The following is a 24,481-nucleotide window of genomic DNA, read 5'->3' on the forward strand; positions in this document are numbered from 1 at the left end:
CATGAACCCAAGGTCCTGGTTGAGGCCCTCCCTATGGGTACCGAACTTAGCTATCAGCCTCTGCTCGGCCACTTTTCGCTGCTGCCTGTCCCGAGTTCTGCCTTGGAGGATGGTCACCCGAAGATCCGAGGCCGAATGCCCTGGACCACTGAAGTGTTCCCCAACTGGGAGGGAACACTCCTGTCTGTTGATTGTTGTGCGGTCCCCATTCACCCGTTGTCGTAGCTTTTGCTCGGTTTCCCCAATGTACCATGCCTCCGGGCATCCTTGCCTGCAACATATAAGGTAGATAACGTTGACTGAGTCACATGAGTACCTGCCACGTACAAGGTGGAAGGTGTCCCCATGTGTAATAGTGGTATCCATGTCCACATTCTGACAAGTCTTGCAGCGCCTACCGTGACAGGGTTGTATGGAGTTGTCCTGAGAGCCAGGCAGCTTGCTACGAACAATGATTTGTTTGAGGTTTAGCGGTTGTTTAAAGGCAAGTAGTGGAGGTGTGGGGTAGGTCTTGGCGAGGTGCTCATCCTCATTGATAACGTGTTGCAGGTCACAAAGAACATGGCATAGTTTTTTAGCTCCTGGGAAATGCTGAACAACGAAGGGTACCCTGTCGGTTGCAGCACATGTCTGTCTCCTGAGGAGGTCATTTCGGTTCCCTGCTGTGGCACGTCGGAACTGACGGTTGATGAGTTGAGCATTGTATCCCGTTCTTGTGAGGGCATCCCTGAGTACTTCCAGGTGCCCGTCACATTCCTCCTCATCTGAGCAGATCCAGTGTACACGTAGGGCTTGTCTAGAGGGGATGGTTGTTTTAATATGTTTTGGGTGGAAGCTGGAGAAGTGTAACATTGTGAAGTTGTCTGTGGGTTTCCAGTAGAGTGTGGTGCTGAAGTGTCCATCCTTGATGGAGATGCATGTGTCCAAGAATGAGACAGATAGTCTCATAAAGATGTTGGCATCTCTCTGGCTATGTTGAAGACATCTTGAAACCTATTGTACAGGGGATCCCCAGCTTCTGTCGCAACACTGTGGATTTCTTACAGAAACTCAGCACCCCCGGACCAGTCGAACCTGGAATATTCCTCGTCACAATGGATGTTTCAGCACTCTACACCAGCATCCCCCACAATGATGTCATTGCTGCAACAGCCTCAGTACTCAGCACCAACAACTGCCAATCTCCAAACACCATCCTACAACTCACCCGTTTTATCCTTGATCACAATGTCTTCACCTTTGACAACCAGTTCTTCATCCAGACACATGGAACAGCCATGGGGACCAAATTTGCACCCCAATATGCCAACATCTTTATTCACAGGTTCGAACAAGACTTCTTCTCTATGCAGGATCTCCAACCAACATTGTACACCAGGTACACTGACAACATTTTCTTCCTCTGGACCCATGGCGAGGAGTCACTGGTAAAACTACACAGTGACATCAACAAGTTTCATCCCACCATCAAACTCACCATGGACTACTCTCGACTATCTGTCTCATTCTTGGACACATGCATCTTCATCAAGGATGGACACCTCGGCACCACAATCTACTGCAAACCCACAGACAACCTCACAATGTTACACTTCTTCAGCTTCCACCCAAAACATACTAAAACAGCCATCCCCTATGGACAAGCCCTACATGTACACCGAATCTGCTCAGACGAGGAAGAACGTGACGGGCACCTGGAAGTACTCAGGGATGCCCTCATAAGAACGTGACACGATGCTCAACTCATCGACCACCAGTTCTGACGAGACACAGCAAGGAACCGTAATGACCTCCTCAGGAGACAGACGCGGTCTGCAACCGACAGTACTTCCCAGGAGCTGAAAAACTATGTTCTTTGTGACCTGCAACACGTTATCAATGAGGATGAGCACCTCGCCAAGACCTTCCCCACATCTCCACTGCTTGCCTTTAAACAACCGCCAAACCTCAAACAAATCATTGTTCGTAGCAAGCTGCCCGGCTCTCAGGACAACTCCATACAACCCTGTCACGGTAGGCGCTGCAAGACTTGTCAGAATGTGGACATGGATACCACCATTACACATGGGGACACCTTCCATCTTGTACGTGGCAGGTACTCATGTGACTCAGTCAACGTTGTCTATCTTATACGTTGCAGGCAAGGATGCCCGGAGGCATGGTACATTGGGGAAACCGAGCAAAAGCTACAACCACTGATGAATGGGGACCACACAACAATCAACAGACAGGAGTGTTCCCTCCCAGTTGGGGAACACTTCAGTGATCCAGGACATTCGGCCTCGGACCTTCGGGTGACCATCCTTCAAGGTGGAATTCGGGACAGGCAGCAGCAAAAAGTGGCCGAGCAGAGGCTGGTGGCTAAGTTCAGTACCCATAGGGAGGGCATCAACTGGGACCTTGGGTTCATGTCACATTACAGGTGATCACTATTGCACTATACACACACACACACACACACACACACGGACACATGTATACACAAACACTCTCACACACCCTTACAGACACACACACTCCCACACTCACACAGGCATCCTCTCACAGACTTAGACCACTCTACACTTACCACACACACACACACACACACACATATACACCCCCTCTCACACTCATAACCCCCAACCCTGACAGACACACACAGACAGACAAAGACCCACATGCACACATATATTTTGTGGGGTGAATTTGTACTTGCAGAGTTACATTGCACTTTGCTCAAAAACTGCATGAGTTCATGTGAAACAGTGTTATCTCAATTTTTAGATTAGAATCAATCTAAACATCATAGCATAGTCAGAGAACACAGAGGGCTAACATTTTCACTATATTGTCTAGCTAACACCCATTGTTACAGCTAAGCTGAGAATGCAACTTTTAAAAAAAGGTTTTGTGACTTACACATGAAAGAAGTGAAACTATCTTGTATTCGAACAGATGAAAGACTCAACAGACAATCAAGATATTTTTCAATGTATAATTTCAGTTACATCACACTGTAAATTTTACTATAAATTCTGTACCTTAGATTTGTGCCCTTCACAATCATCTGATGAAGGAGCAGCACTCCGAAAGCTAGTGTGCTTCCAATTAAACCTATTGGACTATAACCTGGTGTTGTGTGATTTTTAACTTTCTACAGGAAGGATGGTTTTAAACTTGAGTGGGTGCAGAAAAGATTTACAAGGATGTTGCCAAGACTGGAGGGTTTGAATTATAGGGAGAGGCGGAATAGGCTGGGCCTTTTCTCTCAGGAAGTTGGAGACTAAACTGTAACCTTATTCAGGTTTATAAAATCATGAGGGGCATGGAGAGTCATAGCCAAGGTCTTTACAGTAGCGTGGGGGACTCCAAAACTAGTGGACATAGTTTTAAGGTGAGAGGGGAAAGATTTAAGGAGGACCTGAGAGGTAACTTTTTCACATGAAGGATGGTGCGTGTACGAATGAACTGCTCGAGGAAGTGGTGGAGGCAAGTACAATTTAAAAGGCATTGGATGAGTATATGAACAGGAAGGGTTTAGGTGGATATGGCAAGTGGGACTGGGTCAGATTGGAATGTCGAGTCAGCACAGATGAGTTGGACTAAAGGATCTGCTTCTGTGTTGTATGACTCTATATCCAATTAGTATCAAGCTGTTCAGAAACAAAAAACGGGGCTGAAATTTGATATGAGAGATGTGGTAGACAATCAATGTGAAGTGGACTCAATGGGCCAAATGGTCTTACTTCCACTTCTATGTCTTATGGTCTTAAAACTCCCAATGATGACTGACCTCCAAAAAACATAAGATTGTGTCCCAAGTATTTATTTTTTGTTACATCATACAAATGCTAGGTTTACTGATTAAGTTGGGTCAGCATTGCCACCAATCCATCATTTTTTTAAAAATCACTCACAGGATGTGGGATGGCTGGCTTGATTAATTTTTATTGCCCACCCCACAAGCAGGTAGTAGTGGTGATCTGCCTTCTTAAATCACTGTAGTTCACATTATGTGAGTACACCCACTGGTGCTGTTAGATAGGAAGTGCCAGGATTTTGATGATAGAGTTGCAATGCAGCTTCAAAGTCAGTCTGGACGCAGCTTGGAGGGGAATTTGAAGATGGTGGTTCTTCAATGTACCTGTTGTCCTTGTCTTTCTAGCTTGTAAAAACAAGAGGATTTCACACACTGCAAAGATGCACTGCTTTTCTGTTGAGATTCAGTTTATTGTTGATAAAGTGTGGCACAACAGATCAAGCAGCAAGAGAGTCAATATTTTGCACATAACCCTTCATGAATCCTGATGAAGGGTTATGCTTGAAACATCGATTCTCTTGCTCCTCAGGTGCTTCCTGACCTAATGTGCCACTTCCAGCACTATATTTAATTGGCTCTGAATCTCCAGCATCTGCAGATTTAGTCTATCTCCCAGATTCAGGTTACTTTAGAAACAAATCATCCTTTCACAATGGGAATTGCAAAGCTATCTTTATCATAAGCTATTAGCACTTGCAGCTAAATTTCAGTATACTTTTCATTGACAAAATAATGATTAAAAAAATTGTTCTCACCTTGTAATATTTGACTGCCAATTCTGGTCTTTGAGCTCTTAGAAGGAAAGCCTCAGCCTTTTGATATTCTTTTTGATCAAAGGCAAAGCGTGCCTGACCGACCAAGACATCAGCCACACTGTCAGAGTCATGAGCTTCCGCAACCCTTTGGGCTGCATCCCAATCCTGGTTATGCACATACCTTTCAAAAGTAACTACATGTTAAACAGCAAAAGAGTAAAAGAATGAGTTCATACAATTAGTTATCCAAAAAAAAAAAGACTCACATGAGGACAGCCTCCTTTGATTTTCCTGCTTTAACAAATTCAATTTCTGCCTCTTGAAATTTACCCTACAATTGGTGAAACATTCGGAATTTAGTTCTGAAAGTTATCACAAGTAAAACTTTTGCCTTCAGGAATTTTACACCATTTCTCAATATTCAATTTCCTCAACATAAATATTATTACTTACTTGTGGCAGAGTTGCAATCATTTCTGAAATAGTTGATTAATAAGTGATGCTCTATAAATAGATAAGGAAAAATACCTCCTTGCTTCCTTCCAAATAAAACCTGTTTCATATGCTCTAAAATATTATTTCATGATGCTACATTATCAAAAGTTCCAAGAAAAGCACTAATGATAAGCACCATTATTCTGGTACTTAGTTTTGAAGTTAGCTCAGAAATAAAAACAAAGGGAAAGGGATGTCATTTTCTTTTCACTAACAGCTAGTTTTAAGTGCATTAATCACACATCATACTATATGATCCATGCCCAATTCCTTGTAGATATAGATCAACATAAATCTTTAAAAAATAAGAAAAGTCAGTCAAGGGCATAATCGTCTGGATTTTACAGCCTCCCTGCTCATATACCAAAAGGCAGGAGCAAGGTTCATAAAATGCAATGCTTGACATTCCACCCTTCTTGATCGTGGCTCTCATTTTACAGGGGGTGGGGAAGGTGTCAGGTAAGTCTCCAAACATTGGATCAACTGAAGCCCCTAATATAGCCAATTAATTGCCACTTAAATGTTGATTTCTGCCTTCATCACTATTTTATCTAGGCTGGTGACGGCTAGCAGCTTTAGTTTCGATCAGGAGCGGAATCCTTTTTTAGGGGTGTTCCCTGTCCTCACCAGAGGCAACTCCCTGAGTCTCCAGGATCCTTGTTAACCTGGTCCTCTACCAACTGCTCATAGGGGTCTGTCAACCAAGGCCTATGATATCAAAGACCTATCTGGAAAGACCAGCTTTCATAAGCACCTCTTTCCAGGGCTTTTTTTTTAAATTCACTCACGGGATGTGGTGTCTCTGTCTAGGCCAGCATTAATTTCCCATCCCTAATTAGATTAGATTACTTACAGTGTGGAAACAGGCCCTTCGGCCCAACAAGTCCACACCGCCCCGCCGAAGCGCAACCCACCCATACCCCTACATCTACCCCTTACCTAACACTACGGGCAATTTAGCATGGCCAATTCACCTGACCTGCACATCTTTGGAGTGTGGGAGGAAACCGGAGCACCCGGAGGAAACCCACGCAGACACGGGGAGAATGTACAAACTCCACACAGTCAGTTGCCTGAGGCGGGAATTGAACCCAGGTCTCTGGCGCTGTGAGGCAGCAGTGCTAACCACTGTGCCACCGTGCCGCCCTAATTGGTGGGAGGCAATAGTCTAGTGGTAATATTGTTCGACTGTTAATCCAGAAACCCAAGTAAAGTTTTGGGGACCTGGGTTCAAATCCTGCCATGGCAGATAGTAGAATTTGAATTCAATAAATAGTTGGAATTAAGAGTCTAATAATAACCATGAATCCAATGTCAATTGTCAGAAAAACCCATCTGGTTCACTAATGTTCTTTCGGGAAGAAAACTGCCATCTTTTCCCCTGGTCTGGCTGACAGGTAACTCCAAATGCACAGCAATGTGATTGACTCTTACTTCTAGGCAATTACAGATGGGCAAGAAATGTTAACCTAGCAAGCGACACCCTCATCCCATGAATGAATAAAAAAATTGCCTAGAGGGTAGTTAAGAGTCAACCACATTATTGTGGCTCTGGAGTCATGTAGGCCTGACCAGGTAATGATGACAGATTTCTTCCCCTTTAGTGAAGGACATGAGTGAACAGTGGAGTGAATTTCCAATAATCGACATTAGACCTTTAATTCCAGATTCTTAATTGAATGAAGGATTGAATAAGAACTATCTTGACTATATATCCAGGTTATATGAAAAAGAAATTAAGGAATTCTTTGATGTTGCAAAGATCAAGCTGACTGGCACTTCATAGGAAAGAAAAAGGCTTGGTCAGTCTATTCTTACATTAGTAGGGGTCAATCCTACTCATTTAGATCCCCTATAAACCATACCTCACTTTTAATCATTACTTGTGCAAAGATATTGACAGAAAGGTTAGTATCCTGGTAAAATTGGTGTTTCTTCCTCTATTAATTACATAGTGTGATTTCATTATTTACTCATATTAGGGGTAACGTGTTTCAGTTTTTGATTAGTATTTCAGATTCATGTTAATTCGCTGAAGAATTAATCTTGATCCAATGTGAATATAACAGTAAGTGTTTTTCAAATTCAGCTGTATGGTCAAATAATGAGCTATGATATTAAATTTGCCAAATGGAGATGTCATCCTAATCTTAATTTTTAGATTTTTTAGGAAATTATTTGCATTCAATAAAATGATCATGATAAAATATGTTATCAGACTGAATTTAAAGTGTTTTGTATGATGTGCTGTTAAATACAAGTCATGATTTACTTATTTATTATATGATTTAATCGCTATGCTGGCATATTTTCTGGCAACATCAACATCGATTCTTATGAACAATTAAGTAAATGTATAACTTGAAAATGTGATGTTTTAGACTTTCACGATGAATGAGTTAATGCACCTTTGGATTTGAAATTTTTAAAAAATCATTTCCAGTATTTGAAACTCCACATTGGAAATAGTTTAATTCAATGGGGAGCAATTACAAGTGTTCTGTATTCCATGCAAATTAATGGTCATATAACTTTGGCACTGCTTAAATGATTACTGTTCTTTGGATGTTAGTTATCTCACTGAGCTGGAAAGTTTGTTTTCAGATTTTTTGTCACCATGACAAGGTAACATCATCAGTGAGAATCTCCACTGAAGCGCTAGTGGTATGTCCCACCTCTCTATCTATAGGTCTTAGTTTTTTTTAAGGTGGGTGAAGCGATTTCCGGTTCTTTTTTTCAAGGGAAGGTAGATGGGTTTAAATCGATGTGTTTATTGATGGAGTTCCGGTTAGAATGCCAAGCCTCTAGAAATTCGCGTGCATGTCCTTGTTTTGCTCGTCCTAGGATGTGTGCGTTGTCTCAGTCAAAGTGGTGTCTTTCTTTGTCTGTATCATACATATCATCAACCTGAGCTACAAATCTTCTCAAAAATCGTTAATTACTGTTCTTTATTTAAGCAATTATATTTTTGTCTTTAATCAAACTCAACAGAATGAGCGCTATCTTTGATCATGATTTCAATAATTTTGCGTCAACTTCTGCAACAGATTTCTCAAGAGAAATTTCTTACGTTTCTGCATTTCATTTAGCTGAATTCAGTAATCTGAAATTCGGCCATATTAAATTTCCGGGCAACTTTTCACATGGTATATAAATAAATGCCACTTAGATTTTTCTAAACAATAGCGCAGGTTTTTGGCAGAACAAGACATAGTGCATTAATTTGTAAGAAGCTTGAAACTGAATAGTTTTCCAGTTTTAATTGAGTGAAATTGATACTAATGTAATTATTATTAAGGTTTAAGAGTACTTAGGGTGTTTGCAATTTCAGTAAAAGGACTCATAGTTAATTAGCTGTTAATTAGAAGCAATAAATTGTATGTTTGAAGTCCATATAGGAAAATATATTTTCAAAACTGAGTTACGAAAAGATTCACAAGGATTTTGCCAGGGTTGGAAGGTTTGAGCTATAAGGAGAGCCTGAATAGAATGGATCTACTTTCTCTGGAGCATTGAAGGTTGAGGGTTGACCTTACAGCAGGCTATCTGGTCAGCATGGACAGAGGGGTCTGTTCAAAGTTTGAGAGAAGATTTAGAACATAGAACATGGAACAATACAGCACAGAACAGGCCCTTCGGCCCACGATGTTGTGCCGAACTTCTATCCTAGATTAAGCACCCATCCATGTACCTATCCAAATGCCGCTTAAAGGTCGCCAATGAATCTGACTCTACCACTCCCTCGGGCAGCGCATTCCATGCCCCCACCACTCTCTGGATAAAGAACCCACCCCTGACATCTCCCCTATACCTTCCACCCTTCACCTTAAATTTATGTCCCCTTGTAACACTCTGTTGTACCCGGGGAAAAAGTTTCTGACTGTCTACTCTATCTATTCCTCTGATCATCTTATAAACCTCTATCAAGTCACCCCTCATCCTTCGCCGTTCCAACGAGAAAAGGCCGAGAACTCTCAACCTATCCTCGTACGACCTACTCTCCATTCCAGGCAACATCCTGGTAAATCTTCTCTGCACCCTCTCCAAAGCTTCCACATCTTTCCTAAAGTGAGGCGACCAGAACTGCACACAGTACTCCAAATGTGGCCTAACCAAAGTCCTGTACAGCTGCAACATCACCTCACGACTCTTGAATTCAATCCCTCTGCTAATGAACGATAATACTCCATAGGCCTTCTTACAAACTCTATCCACCTGAGTGGCAACCTTCAAAGATCTATGTACATAGACCCCAAGATCCCTCTGTTCCTCCACCTGACCAAGAACCCTACCATTAACCCTGTATTCCGCATTCTTATTTGTTCTTCCAAAATGGACAACTTCACACTTGGCAGGGTTGAACTCCATCTGCCACTCCTCAGCCCAGCTCTGCATCATATCTAAGTCCCTCTGCAGCCGACAACAGCCCTCCTCACTGTCCACAACTCCACCTATCTTTGTATCATCTGCAAATTTACTGACCCACCCTTCGACTCCCTCATCTAAGTCATTAATAAAAATTACAAACAGCAGAGGACCCAGAACTGATCCCTGCGGAACTCCACTTGTAACTGGACTCCATGCTGAATATTTACCATCTACTACCACTCTCTGACTTTGTAGCTTGGGTGCTTGTTGTTGTGGTTCTGTTCACCGAGCTGGGAATTTGTGTTGCAGACGTTTCGTCCCCTGTCTAGGTGACATCCTCAGTGCTTGGGAGCCTCCTGTGAAGCGCTTCTGTGATGTTTTCTCCGGCATTTATAGTGATTTGTACCTGCTGCTTCCGATTGTCAGTTCCAGCTGTCCATTGCAGTGGTCGGTATATTGGGTCCAGGTCAATGTGCTTATTGATTGAATCTGTGGATGAATGCCATGCCTCTAGGAATTCCCTGGCTATTCTCTGTTTGGTTTGTCCTATAATAGTAGTGTTGTCCAAGTCGAATTCATGTTGCTTGTCATCTGCGTGTGTGGCTACTAAGGATAGCTGGTCATGTCGTTTTGTGGCTAGTTGCTGTTCATGGATGTGGATCATTAGCTGTCTTCCTGTTTGTCCTATGTAGTGTTTTGTGCAGTCCTTGCATGGGATTTTGTACACTACATTGGTTTTGCTCATGCTGGGTATCAGGTCCTTTGTTCTGGTGAGTTGTTGTCTGAGAGTGGCTGTTGGTTTGTGTGCTCTTATGAATCCTAGTAGACGCAGTAGTCTGGCTGTCAGTTCGGATTCGACTGGGACAACACTACTTGGACATAATCAGAAATATACACATAGACAAGGAAGAAACCATGGCCTCATTCGATGTAATGGCACTGTTCACCTCTATCGACAAAACCCTAGCCAGAGAAACAATAGCCAACCTGCTGGACGTACAGAACAGACGTCAGGACATTGAACCTATCAACAAAGACGGCATACTCAAACTACCGGACCTGTGCCTCACAACACACTTCACATTCAACAACCAAATATATGAACAAATCAACGGCACACCCATGGGCTCACCCATCTCTGGACTCATAGTAGAAGCGGTAATGCAAAGATTAGAACAAACAGTCTTACCGCAATTTCAACCCAAACTCTGGGTCAGATGTGTGGATGACACCTTTGTAATCATTAAAAACACAGAAACAGAGAACATACACCGGATCATCAACGCCACACTCACAAGAATCCGAATCACTAGAGAGGAAGAAAAGGACAACCAACTTCCATTCCTAGACATGATGGTACAGAGAATACCTAACGGAGAATTCACCACAAAGGTTTACAGGAAAGCCACACACACAGACCAAGTCCTGAACTACAAAAGCAACCACCCCAACACACAAAAGAAGTTGCATCAAGACACTATTCAAAAGGGCCACAACACACTGCAGTACACCAGAACTGCAAAAAGAGGAATAAGAACACCTATACAATGTATTCGCCAAAAATGGATACCTGTGCAATTTCATCAACAGATGCCCAAGGGAAAGACAACGGAACGAGGACATGCCGCAACCCAAAGGACTAGCCACACTAACATACATCAAGAGCATTTCCGAACTGACAGCCAGACTACTGCGACCACTAGGACTTATAACAGCACACAAACCAACAGCCACGTTCAGACAACAACTCACCAGAACGAAGGACCCGATACCCAGAATGTGCAAAACCAAATGTAGTATACAAAATCCCATGCAAGGACTGCACAAAACACTACATAGGACAAACAAGAAGACAGCTAACGATCCACATCCATGAACACCAACTAGCCACAAAACGACACGACCAGCTATCCTTAGTAGCCACACACGCAGATGACAAGCAACATGAATTCGACTGGGACAACACTACTATTATAGGACAAGCCAAACAGAGAACAGCCAGGGAATTCCTAGAGGCATGGCACTCATCCACAGATTCAATCAATAAGCACATTGACCTGGACCCAATATACCGACCACTGCAACGGACAGCTGGAACTGACAACCGGAAGCGGCAGATTCAAACCACTATAAATGCCGGAGGAAACATCACAGAAGCGCTTCACAGGAGGCTCCCAAGCACTGAGGATGTCACCTAGACAGGGGACAAAACGTCTGCAACACAAGTTCCCAGCTCGGCGAACAGAACCACAACAAGAAGGGTCTGTTGCCATGCTGTATATCTCTCTGACCCTAAGACTCTAATCCAAAATCATCCCAGTATCTACCTTGGTGGGTCCCAGGTCCCCAGAGCAGTAGCTGAATTTGTGTATTAATAAAATCTAGTGATAACACCACAAGGCCATTGCCTCCCCTTGCATATATGGCCAGCGTTTCTTCAAGATGGGGCTTTCTTTCCAAATTAAGGTGGAAGTCACAATTTTAGGAAATTAAAGCTGGCTCCAATGTAAAATACCAGCAAGAAAAATGGCTATTTGGTGGGTACATGTCCTGTTAATTCTTTAAAGATGATGTTCTGTAAAACTTGCCCAATATTAAATAGGTTTTGGGCTATTTATCTCTTGGATATTGTGATTAGATTAGATTAGATTACATACAGTCTGGAAACAGGCCCTTCGGCCCAACAAGTCCACACCAACCCTCTGAAGAGCAACCCACCCAGACCCATTCCCCTACATTTACCCCTTCAACTAACACTACGGGCAATTTAGCATGGCCAATTCACCTAACCTGCACATCTTTGGACTGTGGAAGGCAACCGGAGCACCCGGAGGAAACCCACGCAGACATGGGGAGAATGTGCAAACTTCACACAGACAGTTGCCCGAGGCGGGAATTGAACCCGGGTCTCTGGTGCTGTGAGGCAGCAGTGCTAACCACAGTGCCATCTTGCCATCCCTTTCTTTTAGTCGAAGTAAGTAATAGCATTTTCAATTCAGAAATCTGATTTATAGCATTAGATCATGTTCTTTATGCCATGATCTTAATATTGATAATACTACAAACATGATCAAAATATTATTTTTCTGTGCTAATCAAATATCGACAAAGAAAAGTAACAACTTACCTCATCTTCTAAATACATGGCGTGTTTCAGATGTATATCTGGGATTTTATTTTTCATAGACAATCGTGACAGTTCAAAAGCAAAGTCAAAAGAGCTGAAACAGAATTTTAACATTATAAGCAATTATTACTGGCTAGTCGCAGATATGTACATAAATCCTGAACATTTAACAACAGACGCTTCGCAAAAAATAAAATTATTCTGTATAACAGTAACAATGTTGTGTCTGCAAGGAACAGAGGTTCAAACGGAGGTTATTATATTTTGAAGCCAGATGGGAAGATGTAAAAATAACTTGCATAAAGATCAACAACTCTTCGCTCCCAGTCATTTTGCATTCCTTTCAGCAAAGTAGGTGAGCTGAAACCTCACTCCGAATCATATTTAACAGTTATAGAGGGCTTTTAAGAGAATTTTGAATTCTACTTCACTGTCTCTCGGAAAGGGAATTCAGCTAGCCACACTGATCCTTGAAAATATCTGAGTATCAATGGTATATGTGTGCAGAATACCTTTGGATTTAGATCACCATTTGGAACAATCATGGCTTATTCTTTTCTCCTACTTTTAACTGTCACTTAGTCAAAGTACTTTGAATCCTGTAGATTTTATTTTCCTCAGGTTTGCTGTGCATATATTTGCACATATTTGTTTGTTAATAATCTCTACCTCTTTGCTAATTAAGTTCATTTGTCATAAACTAGTTATTGTCTATTGACTAATGAATTTGGCAGACTTGATCATAAAATTAAATCTAATATAATCCAAGGCTGATACACTGGCTATATCACCATCATGGTTAAATAAAAACTTTGCTTTAACCAGTAGAGGACTGGGACTGTTACACTCCTCCAACCCCAGCTGTAATAAATCTCAATCCCAGATTTAAATTTAACAACTGACACACGTTGTTCATTACAATAACATCAGCCATATTATGCTCCCAATGTAGTTGCTGCTGTTTATATAGATATTCTTTCATGGGATTTGGGAGTTGCTGGCTATTTGAACATCTCTAATTCTCATTTTTATTGGTCTGGAGTCACATGTTGGCCAGACTGGATGTAGTTGGCAGTTTTCCTTCCTTAATATACATTAGTGATCCAGATTGTTTTCATGACAATTCCCAATGGTTACCTGGTTGCCATTAGGCTAGCTTTTTATGCCAGATTTTTATGTAATTGAAATCTCATCACTTACCATGATGGGGTATGAGCCCATGTTGCCAGAATTTTAGCTGGGTTGCTAGGTTACTAGTCCGCTGTCATTACCACTCTACCACTGCCCCTTATGAAGCCTTAAGCTAGAAATACTATTACAAGCAATTCATTACCTCAACAATTTGAAGTTTTACTGGCTATTAGTTAGCTGAGTTTTCCTTTGCTGATAAGTACAAAATTATTCTCTCTGTTTTAAAGCCTCCCTCAACCTCCACCCCTCTGAACCCCTTCTCATTCCTACTGCACTCTCTCCTCACTCATTTTCTAACTCTTAAGTTTCCATAAGTGAGCTCTAATTCACTCTGCTCCACTATTCCAAGTTTTGCTATCTTTTGAATTTTCTTATTAGTTTTCTCAAAATGGAATACTAGACATCCTACACATTAACATTCACGTGACATCTATCATGCTTTCTCAGCAAGACACTGCATGGCTTTCAATCTCCTTGTCCCAAATAACAGATTAAAGACATGCACTCAAGAGAACTTAAGTCAGAAGGGATCTCACAGTGTGTTGCACAGAACTGTGACCACAAAAATTTGCAGAGTCAACAGAACCTATGATCCAAATGTCCCTGATATTGCTTTTAAAAGGAGGATAACTTTACTCAAATGAGCTACGTAAGAAAAAGGGTTAAAACATTATCAAGAACATTTCTTCCAAATCTTCAGGATTTTGCTCTGAAGTCAGCTGAGTAGTGATTACAATGATGTCATCTGGGTGGATATTAGATCCCTGATTGGGGCTATTAACCTGGCCCAATCATGGAGCCTTGGCTGATAGCCACAAACAAAAGTGTCAAGGGTTCTGCTCACTCTAAGAACACGCTCTGTGCAAGTTGGGTCAGTATCTTGTACTTTGCACATGTAAAGAAAGGGTGACTTGGTGACAGGATGCATGCCTTTGGCGGAGTTATTTCAGTAGCAATAAAAGTACGACCCTGAAGAGATTAACTCACAACAGTCATAGAGTCATAGAGATCTAAAGCACAGAAACAGATCCTTCCGTTCAACTCGTCCAGGTTGACCAGTTATCCTGACCTAATCTAATCCCATTTGCTAGCACTTGGCCATTATTCAAACCCTTCCTATTTATGTACCCATCCAGATGCCTTTTAAATACTGTAATTTTACCAGCTTCCACCACTTCCTCTGGCAGCTCATTCCATACATGCACCATCCTCTGCGAGAAACAGTTGCCCCTTAGGTCTCTTTTATATCTTTCTCCTCTCATCCTGAACCAATGCCCTCTAGTTTTAGACTCCCCCACCCCAGGGAAAAGACCTTGTCTGTTTATCCTATCCATGCCCCTCATGATTTTATAAACCTCTATAAGATCACCACTCGGACTCCGGCATTCCAGGGAAAACAACTCCAGCCTCTTCAGCCTCACCCTATAGATCCAAAGCTGGCAACATTCTTGTAAATCTTTTCTGAATACTCTCAAGTTTCACAACATACTTCCTGAGAAGGAGACAAGAATTGCACACAATATCCCAGAAGTGGCCTAACTAATGTCCTGAACAGCCGCAACATGACCTCCCAACTGCTATACTCAATGCTCTGACCAATAAAGGAAAGCATACCAAATACCTTCTTCAATAGCCTATCTACTTGTGATTCTATTTGTAAGGAACTAAGAATATACACTCCCAAGATCTCTTTGTTCAGCAACACTCCCTTGGACCTTACTATTAAGTGTATAAGTCCTGCTAAGATTTGCTTTCCCAAAATGCAGCACCTCACATTTATCTAAATTAAACTTCACCTGCCACTCCTCTGCCCATTCTCAAGATCCCGTTATACTCTGAAGTAAGCTTCTTCACTGCTCACAACACCACAACTTTGGTGTCATCTGCAAAATAAACTATACCTCCTATGTTCACATCCAAATCATTTATATAAATCACGAAAAATAGTGGACCCAGCGCCGATCCTTGTGGCACACCACTGGTCACAGCTTGAAGAGCAACCCTCCACCACCACCCTCTATCTTCTACCTCCGAGCCAGTTCTGTATCCAAATGGCTCGTTCTTCTTGTATTCCATGAGATCTAACCTTGCTAACCAGCCTACCACGATGAACCTTTTTGAACACCTTACTGAAGTTCATATAGATCACATCCACCACTCTCCCTTCATCAATCCATTTTGTTACTTCTTCAAAAAAGTCAATCAAGTTTGTGAGACAGGATTTCCCATGCACAAAGCCATGCTGACTATCCCTAAGTCGTCCTTGCTCTTCTAAATACATGTAAATCCTGTCCCTTAAAGATTCCAACAACTTGCCCACCACCGATGCCAGACTCACCCTGACTTTTCCTTACCACTTTTCTTAAATAGTGGCACCACATTAACCAACCTCCAGTCTTCCAGCACCTCACCTGTGATTATCAAGGTGCTTATAGGACACACAGATTACACAAGAATACAGTCATACACAAGGTAGCATCAAGTGCATAGAGAAGTGCAAAATATGCAAGACAGCACAATAACTCCTGAAAAGACAAGATAATAGCACAGTGGTTGGCAAATTACAATGTAACAATGAATGATCATTAATAAAACGTTATTTTAGCAGCAATTCAAAAAGTCATCCAAACAATTGCAAATGGAATAGTGTGTGATCATACTGTGATAAGGAGCCTGATGGCTTGGGGGAAGAAACTATTGCACAGTCTGGCCATGAGAGACCAAATAGCCCAGTATCTTCTGCCAGATGGCAGGAGGGAGTAGAATTTGAATGAAGGATGTGTGGGGTCATCCACAATGCTGTTAGCCTGTGTGGTGTAAACGTCTGTAATAGGGGGAAGAGAGGCCCCGAAGATCTTCTCAGCTGGCCTCACAATCCGTTGTGGGGACCTACGATCCGAGATGGTGCTATTCCTGAATGAGGCAGTGATGCAGCTGCTCAGGGTATTTTCAATGAACCCTCTATAGAATGTGGCAAGGACAGGGGATGGAAGATGGGATTTTCTCAACCTATGCAGAAAATAGAGACGCTGCTGGACTTCCTTGGCAATGGAGCTGGTGTTGAGGGATTAGGTGAGTTTCTCCGCCAGGTGGACGCTAAGAAATGTGGTGCTCTTCACTATCTCCACGGAGGAGCCGTTGATGTCCAGCAGACAGCGATTGCTCTGTGGCCCTCCTGAATTCAACAACCATCTGTTTCGTTTTGTCCACGTTCAAGACAGGTTGTTGGCTCTGCACCAGTCCACAAAACAGAAATGGCCCTTCTGAACATCTAGCAAGGCTGTCAGAACCTGTGGGCTCTCCCCCTCCACCTAGCATCAAAGAAACCTCTGGGGACAAGATGGATATGGCAGTCTTGACGCAGTTATTGTCTGAAGATGAATTTCAGCCGAGATGCTCTGGACACAAAGGGCAGGCTATGGTCTGGTATAGACCGCCAGTATCTGATGTAGAGTCCGAGGAAATGTAGCTGGCATGAAAAAGCCTCAGGAGAAACTACAGGTAAAAGAACAGCCCTATATTCTAGGGCTGAGAGGGCGTGGGATGAAGTGATTGAGATCCATTTGGCTGACATGGTGCCATAGATTGGGGTTGTTACCCTGGTCCAATCAGGAAGTCCTGCCTATAAGAGATAAAAGGTATGTAACAGGTTCAGGCAGCTGTCCATGGAGGGGGTCGATTGCCTGACCCTCTCCCATGGTTACATTAGAGCCTGGGTGTCCCTGGAGAAGGAGTACACTGTGTCCACCAACACCCTTGAGCTGTTCAGAGTGGGCACCACATAGAGTGGAGTGTATTATTTCCCCCTCCAACTCTATTTTGATTTAATCCCAGCCTTCCCCTTCACTGTTTGATCACGCAGCATTGCCCTCTAAGAAGGGAACTGCTGGTCACTGGCCACTTTGGTGTTTTCTTCCCGGTGGTGGAAATTGAATAAAGATTTGTATGCCTTGTGTCTTTCACTGTGTCTCACACCTGCACACACACAACATGGGTGCTGGGGAAAATATAAGCACGACTGCAGTTAGGCGGTAGTGTGGGGGAAGGGAAAAATGAAAGAAAAAAGAAAAAGAAAGAAAGAAAAGAACAAGAGCGTTCTGATAAAAAGAACAGGGTCTCAGACATCCCAAGAAAAAGAAAGATAAACAGGTGTGTAACAGGTCCAGGCAGCAGGCTGTGAGGGGGTAATCAAGGCCGATTGCCTGCCCCTCTTCCATGGTTACATTTGAGCCGGGTGCCACTGGAGAACGAGCACGCAGTGACCACCAACACCCTTGAACTGTTCAGGGTGAGGTGAGCACTGCAGGGAATGGAGGGTTTTATTTCCCCCTCCAACTCTATTTTGATTTAATCCCTGCCCTCCCCTTCACTTTTTTGATCAAGCGGTATTGCCCTTTGTTGAGAAGGGTCACTGGCCACTCTGGCATTTCCTTTGTTCCTGGTGGTGCAATATAAATAAAGATTTACGCACTTGTTGTTCTTCACTGTGTCCAACATCTGCTCACACACAACATGGGGTACTGGAGAAAAATAAGCGCTACCGCTGTTCGAAAGTAGGGTGGGAACATACAAAAAAAGGAAAAAAAACAGGAGTATCAGAGGTTCTGCTCACTCTGGAGCTGGTTCTGAGGGAGCTGGGTCAGTGTGAGATAGTCTCCACATGTGAATAAAATAAAGAGGCGTGTCAGAGGTTCTGTTCTTGTACTATACACATGTAAATAAAGGGTGCCTTGGTGGCAAGATACCGACCTTCATGGTGTTATTTCAGACTGATCCTATGTCTACTAAGCATGTTATTATTTTGTCACCTCGAGCTTGACAAAAGGAGGAGAGGAAAATTCAAATAATTTAATATGAAATGACTTAAAATATCATTTATGTTAACATGTATCTCACCAGTTATCAGCTGCATAGTCAATTGCTGTTTCCAGAAGACCAAATTTATTTAGCAACTTAACTGCAGACTCTCCCCCCAGACTCTTAGCCCATAAGTAGGCCACTTGTTTATGGGCATTTGCACCTCCGTGGGCTTTAGAAACCTGCAAGAAAAATATGGGACTTTTATGAAATTGAAGCTTTTCAAATTTTTCAAACTACTTCAAGTTTAACAAAAATGAAAGACTTGACTAGGTAAGCAACATTTGTTTTCCATGTTAATGCAACAAACAAATCTACTAATATTTTGTGAATACAATAGCATTTTCACTTATTTTGTATATCTACCACTGGTTCTATGTGATTGCTTTAAACTGTTTTTGTTAAATGTCCAGTAGAACATATCTATTTCACAGACTCCTCAATCTCATCATTTGTTCAATCAGCTTTAAACCATTCACCAGGGAAACAGTTTTGCAATAGTATTGTCACTGGTCAAATAAACCAGACAGTTTCCAATCTTAACATACCAAATGTGAAAGTTGAATGCAGTATTGAAATCTAGGAATAGAAGTCTGTTAATTGCTATGAAAACCATTTTGTTCGCTAATGTACTTTAGGGAAGAAAAACATACTGTTCTTATCTGGTCTAGCCTACATGTGACTTCACACTTAAAAAGTAGTTGACTCTTGACTGCCCTCTGAAATTCCTTGTAAATATTTCAGTTTTATCAACTTTGAAGAGTCTTCAGTCAGATCACCCAATATCAATCTTGCCACAGGAAATAATTTTAGCAAAAGCAGCCCTGTCGACACTCCAAAGTCCTTCTTGTTAAAATTTGGGGCTAGTCACAGAATTAGCAGAGTTGACTTGTAGATTAGTTAAGCAACGGTCTGTCATCGTCATAGTCAGGGAATCATACTTTACACACAATGACCCAGAAAACACTACCATTATCCCAGCAGAGATGGCAGCATAATTGGGAGGGAGTTGCTCTGGGAGTGCTCAACATTGACTCCAGATAGAAACATAGGAATACAGAAAATGCATGCAGAAGTAGCTTATGCCTGAAACGTCGATTCTCCTGTTCCTTGGATGCTGCCTGACCTGCTGCGCTTTTCCAGCAACACATTTTCACCTCCAGTTAATAAGCTCACTATTCGATATGATTGTGGCTGATCACGCAATTTCAGTATTCCACTCCTGCTTCATCTCCATACTCCTTGCTTCCTTTAGCCACAAAGGCCATGAACAGCTCAGTTTTGAATATACCTATCAAACTGGCCTCAACAGCCTTCTGTGGTAGAGAATTCCACAGGTTCACAACTCATCTTAGTCCTGAATGGCTTACTTCTTCTTCTTAGATTGTCACCCCTAATTCTGGACTTGCCCAACATCGGGAACATTTTCCCCACATCTAGCCTGTCCAGTCCTATCAGGCTTTATGTCTCTATGAGAATCCCCCTCATTCTTCTAAATTTCAAAGAGTACAAGCCCAGTCAATACAGTCTTTCTTCATATGTCAGTCCTGCCATCCCAGGAATCAGTGTGGTGAACCTTCACGGGACTCTCTCAATAGCAAGAATATCCTTCTTCAGACTAGGACACCAAAACTCCAGACAATACTCAAGACAATATCTCACCAAAGTCGAGAGTGTGTCGCTGGAAAAGCACAGCAGATTAGGCAACATCCGAGAAGCAGAAGAATCGACGATACGGGCATAAGCCTTTCATTCCTGATGAAGGGCTTATGCCTGAAATGTTGATTCTTCTGCTCCTTGGATGCTGCCGGACCTTCTGTGCTTTCTCAACAACACACACTCTGACCTCTGATCTCCAGCATCTGCAGTTCTCACTTTCACCTAATACCTCACCAAAGTTCTGCATAACTGCAGCAGAACATTCAGACTCTTATACTCAAATCATCTTGCTATGAAGGCCAGCATGCCTTTCCTTACTGCCTGCTGCACCTAAATGCCAGCCTTCAGCTGCTGTCCCACCATGACACCTCACTTTTTCCTAAACTGTCACCATTCAGATAATAACCTGCCTTTCTGTTTTGACACCTCAGTGGACAACCTCACACTTATCCACATATTGCATTTGCCGAGTATCTGCCCACTCAGCCAGCCTGTCCAAGTCACCCTTTGCATTCTCCTCACAGTATACACTGCAACCCAGCTTAGTGCTATCTGCAAATTTGGAGATAATGCATTAAATTCCTTTGGTAAAATCAATGACTGCTGATGCTGGAAACCAGATTCTGGATTAGTGGTGCTGGAAAAGCACAGCAGTTCAAGCAGCATCCGAAGAGCAGTAAAATCAACGTTTTGGGCAAAAGCCCTTCATCAGGAATACAAATTCCTTTGTCCAAACCGTTAATGTATATCGTGAACAGTTGGGGCCCCAGCACTGAACACTGCAGTAACCCTATAATCCTATAAGTCTCATGGCATTTGGTCTGCCAGTCTGAAAGGACTTGTATATTCAATCATTGCTTCCTATATGCTTCCTCTATCCACATCAATACCTTACCTCCAATACCATGAGCTTTCATTTTGCTTACTAATCTCTTGTGTGGAACCTTGTCAAAAGCTTTTAGAAGTCCAGATACATAATATTCACTGATTGACCCTTGCACTCTACTGGTCTACATGCTCAAACAATTCCAGAAGATTTCTCTTCATTGATTCCATGCTGACTTGGACCGTTTCTGTCACTGCTTTCCAAATGCTAAGTTATTACATTCTTAGTAATTAACTCCAGCATTTTCCTTACCACTGATGTCAGGCTAACCGGCCAAAACTTTCCTGTTTTCTCTCTCTGTCCTTTTTTAAAAAGTAGGTTTACATTAGCTATCCTCCAGTCAATTGGGATTCTTGCAGAATCTATTGAATGCTGGAAAATGAGCACAATTGCGTCCACAATTTCTAGGGCCACATTCTTAAGAACTCTGGGATGCAGAGCACTAGGCCCTGGTGATTTATCAGATTTTAATCCCATTAATTTCCCCACTATTATTGCCTAACTAATAAGGCTTTCAGTTCCTCCTTCATGCTTGACCCTGAAGCCCCTAGCTTTTCCTGAAGGTTATTTGTGTCCTCCTCAGTGGAGATAGATTCCAAGTATTTGTTCAACTGGTCTGCCATCTCTTTGTTGTTCATTATGAATTCACCTAATCCTATAAGTCTCATGGCATTTGGTCAAATTGGGCCAGGCTGACGAATCAATATTTCTCCATGTTGAAGACTACGTAAAGGAAGTACTAATGGCTTTGGGGTGCAGAATGAACTCAGGTGGCAGACTTCAACATCTATCATTAAGTATGGCTCAGCGGCACCACTACTGACTGAGCTGATCGAGTCCTACAGGACATAACTACTAGATTAGTTCTGCAGCAGGTGGTAGGGGAGCCAACAAGAGACAAAAACATAAATTACTTCATCTTCACCAATTAGTTGCTGAAGATGCATCTGTCCATGTAAGAGTGTCCACCACAGCTGTGGAGATGAAGTCCTGTGTCGCCCTCCATCATGCTGTATGGCATTATTAACAGACTTCAAACAGATTGAAGAACTCAAGTCTGGGCATCCATGAGATCTTTTGGGCCATCAGGGAAAAGCAGAACTGTGCTCAAACACAATCTGCAGCCTCATGGCCTGGCATATCCTGCCCTCCATCATTACTATCAAGACGAGGGATCAACGCCAGTTTAAGTAAGAATGCAGAAGGGCATGTCAGAAGAAGCACCAGGTAAACTTATATACATCACTCTAGTGAAGCTACGAAACAGGTCTGCTTATATCCCAAACAGCACAAGCATGAAGTGATAAACAGAGCTAAGCAATTCAACAACTAATGGATCAGATCAGAGCTCTACAGTTCTGTTTCATCCAATAGTGAATGGTGGTGGACAATTAAAAATCTACTGGAGAAGGAGGCTCCATGAATAACCCTATCCTCAATGATAAGAGAGCACAGCACAGGAGTGCAAAAGATAAGGCTGAAGAACTTACAACAAGCTTCAGCCACAGCATTGTTTGCATAATCCAACATTGCCTCCTCTAGATGTCCCCAGCTTCACAGATGCTAAATCTCAGCATTTACACATGATACCAAAAAACAGCTGGAGACAATGAATGATGGAAAGCCTTTGGGCCCTGATAATACTCTGCTAATAGCTCACTACAGCCTTGACAAGCACACAAGGGATGGACAATAAATGCTGGTGCAACCAGCAAAGTCCACAGCCTATAAATGAATTTTTGTAAATTAATTACACTATACTACTTCAGAATAAAATTCAATACTATCAGTATCGTCTAATTTTTAATAAAAATTGAATAGTTTATGAATTTTACATTCTTATGTAGAAAAATAATTTAGGTGTAGTACACAGAGATTTTACACTTTATCAAACAATTGTGTACTTCAGCCAATTATCATGTGCTCACTAATTTTAATGAACTATTTTAATGCACTGCAGCAGTTCAAGAAGGTAGTTCACCATTACCATCTTTGCATTGCAACTAGGAACGGGCAATAAATGCTGGCCCAGTTAATGCCAATCATGCCCCATTGGTGTGGAAAAGAAACATGGGATACGATTCGCAGTTTTCTGAAATGTACTCCAGGTAATATCAAAAGATCTTCTCTCCTATTCTTTCAAAAATACCTTTCTTTAATACAACTTCTTCCCTTCTGAATTTTAGGGGCAAACAGTTTTATTTATACTCATCATTCTTAAGAGCAAGAATACTGTGGCATGCACACTACAGAACATTTGGTGAAAATAAGAAAAGGTGCTCTGAGAATAAAGACAGAAAGAAAAATAAGTGAATATAAAAAAAAAACTAAAGAAACTATTACGGCAATAGGAAGGGTTTAGAGGGATATGGGCCAAGTGCCGGCAAATGGAACTAGATTAGGTTAGGATATCTGGTTGGCCTGGACGAGTTAGACCGAAGGGTCTGTTTCCGTGCTGTACATCTCTATGACTGAAGCAACATCTCATGCTAACTAATTGGGAGTTCATATTCTGTGGTGGTTCACATGGGTAATAAGTCTCTCTAATATATCGTAAAGTTAGACGCCATGAAGTAAAGAGGGAAAGGTTAAAGGCTGAGAATGAAAGGAAAATAGCTGAGTTAAGTGCTAGAGTGAAGAATATTAGATGTGAGAGTAGGAGAGAGTAGGTTTAAATTAAGGTCAGCAAGGAAAGGGAAGGACAGAAAAAGAACAACAAGAATTTGCAAAAGCAGATGGGAGCAAAGAGGAAGAGAGTGGGAAGAGAAGGAATAAGAAATGAAAAAGGTATGAAGGGGACGGAAGTGGGTAAGAGAATTAAAGACAAGAAACAGCTCATTCTTAATTACTATTATGACAGGTATGAACAGCAAGGCAGGATGCTCCCACAATTTTACAATAACTGGTCAGAGTAAGGGACTCAGTCAATGTCTTGGCTGTGAAACTACAGGGAAGCAAAAAACATGTGGTAATACATCTTGGCTGCACAATGTGTTAATTCTGTGTGAAAGATGCACCAAAGGAAATCTCCAGAGGGTCTGAAAGGAATTGACAGATGGCAGGCTCCTCTTAGCAAGTTAAAATAAAGCAAAGAAGACAAGAAACTGATAGGTAGCTGAAGATAAGCGCCAATAATATAGAAAAATGCAAGATTATATTAAAATATAAAGATTATTTAACTTGATAAACCTATTTATCTGATATTTTGAGATTCAATATATTCTGAAAGGCCCTTGTAATGAAAGGACTTACAATCAATCACAAAATGAATCTAAGGGCTGAGATTAAAAGTGTAAGGGCACGTGACTTCAAGATCAACTGTGGTGGGGGTTGAAGGGTGC

The 24,481-nt window shown here is 42.0% G+C and overlaps 1 protein-coding gene across 3 annotated transcripts in view; it reads right to left on the minus strand.

Moving 5' to 3' along the window:
* The window catches only part of ift172 (intraflagellar transport 172), a 271,291-nt gene that overhangs the window by 89,257 nt on the left and 157,553 nt on the right, over nucleotides 1-24,481 (minus strand). For all 3 annotated transcript variants that reach the window (XM_072557593.1, XM_072557602.1, XM_072557583.1), the window contains 4 exons: nucleotides 18,635-18,777; nucleotides 12,548-12,641; nucleotides 4,824-4,888; nucleotides 4,558-4,738 (listed from right to left, as the gene is read on the minus strand). In XM_072557593.1, the coding sequence (XP_072413694.1) occupies nucleotides 4,558-4,738; nucleotides 4,824-4,888; nucleotides 12,548-12,641; nucleotides 18,635-18,777 (483 nt within the window). The remainder of the gene's footprint in view (nucleotides 1-4,557; nucleotides 4,739-4,823; nucleotides 4,889-12,547; nucleotides 12,642-18,634; nucleotides 18,778-24,481) is intronic.

Source organism: Chiloscyllium punctatum, chromosome 3, assembly GCF_047496795.1.
Source record: "Chiloscyllium punctatum isolate Juve2018m chromosome 3, sChiPun1.3, whole genome shotgun sequence".
In the NCBI taxonomy this organism is placed as follows: domain Eukaryota; kingdom Metazoa; phylum Chordata; class Chondrichthyes; order Orectolobiformes; family Hemiscylliidae; genus Chiloscyllium; species Chiloscyllium punctatum.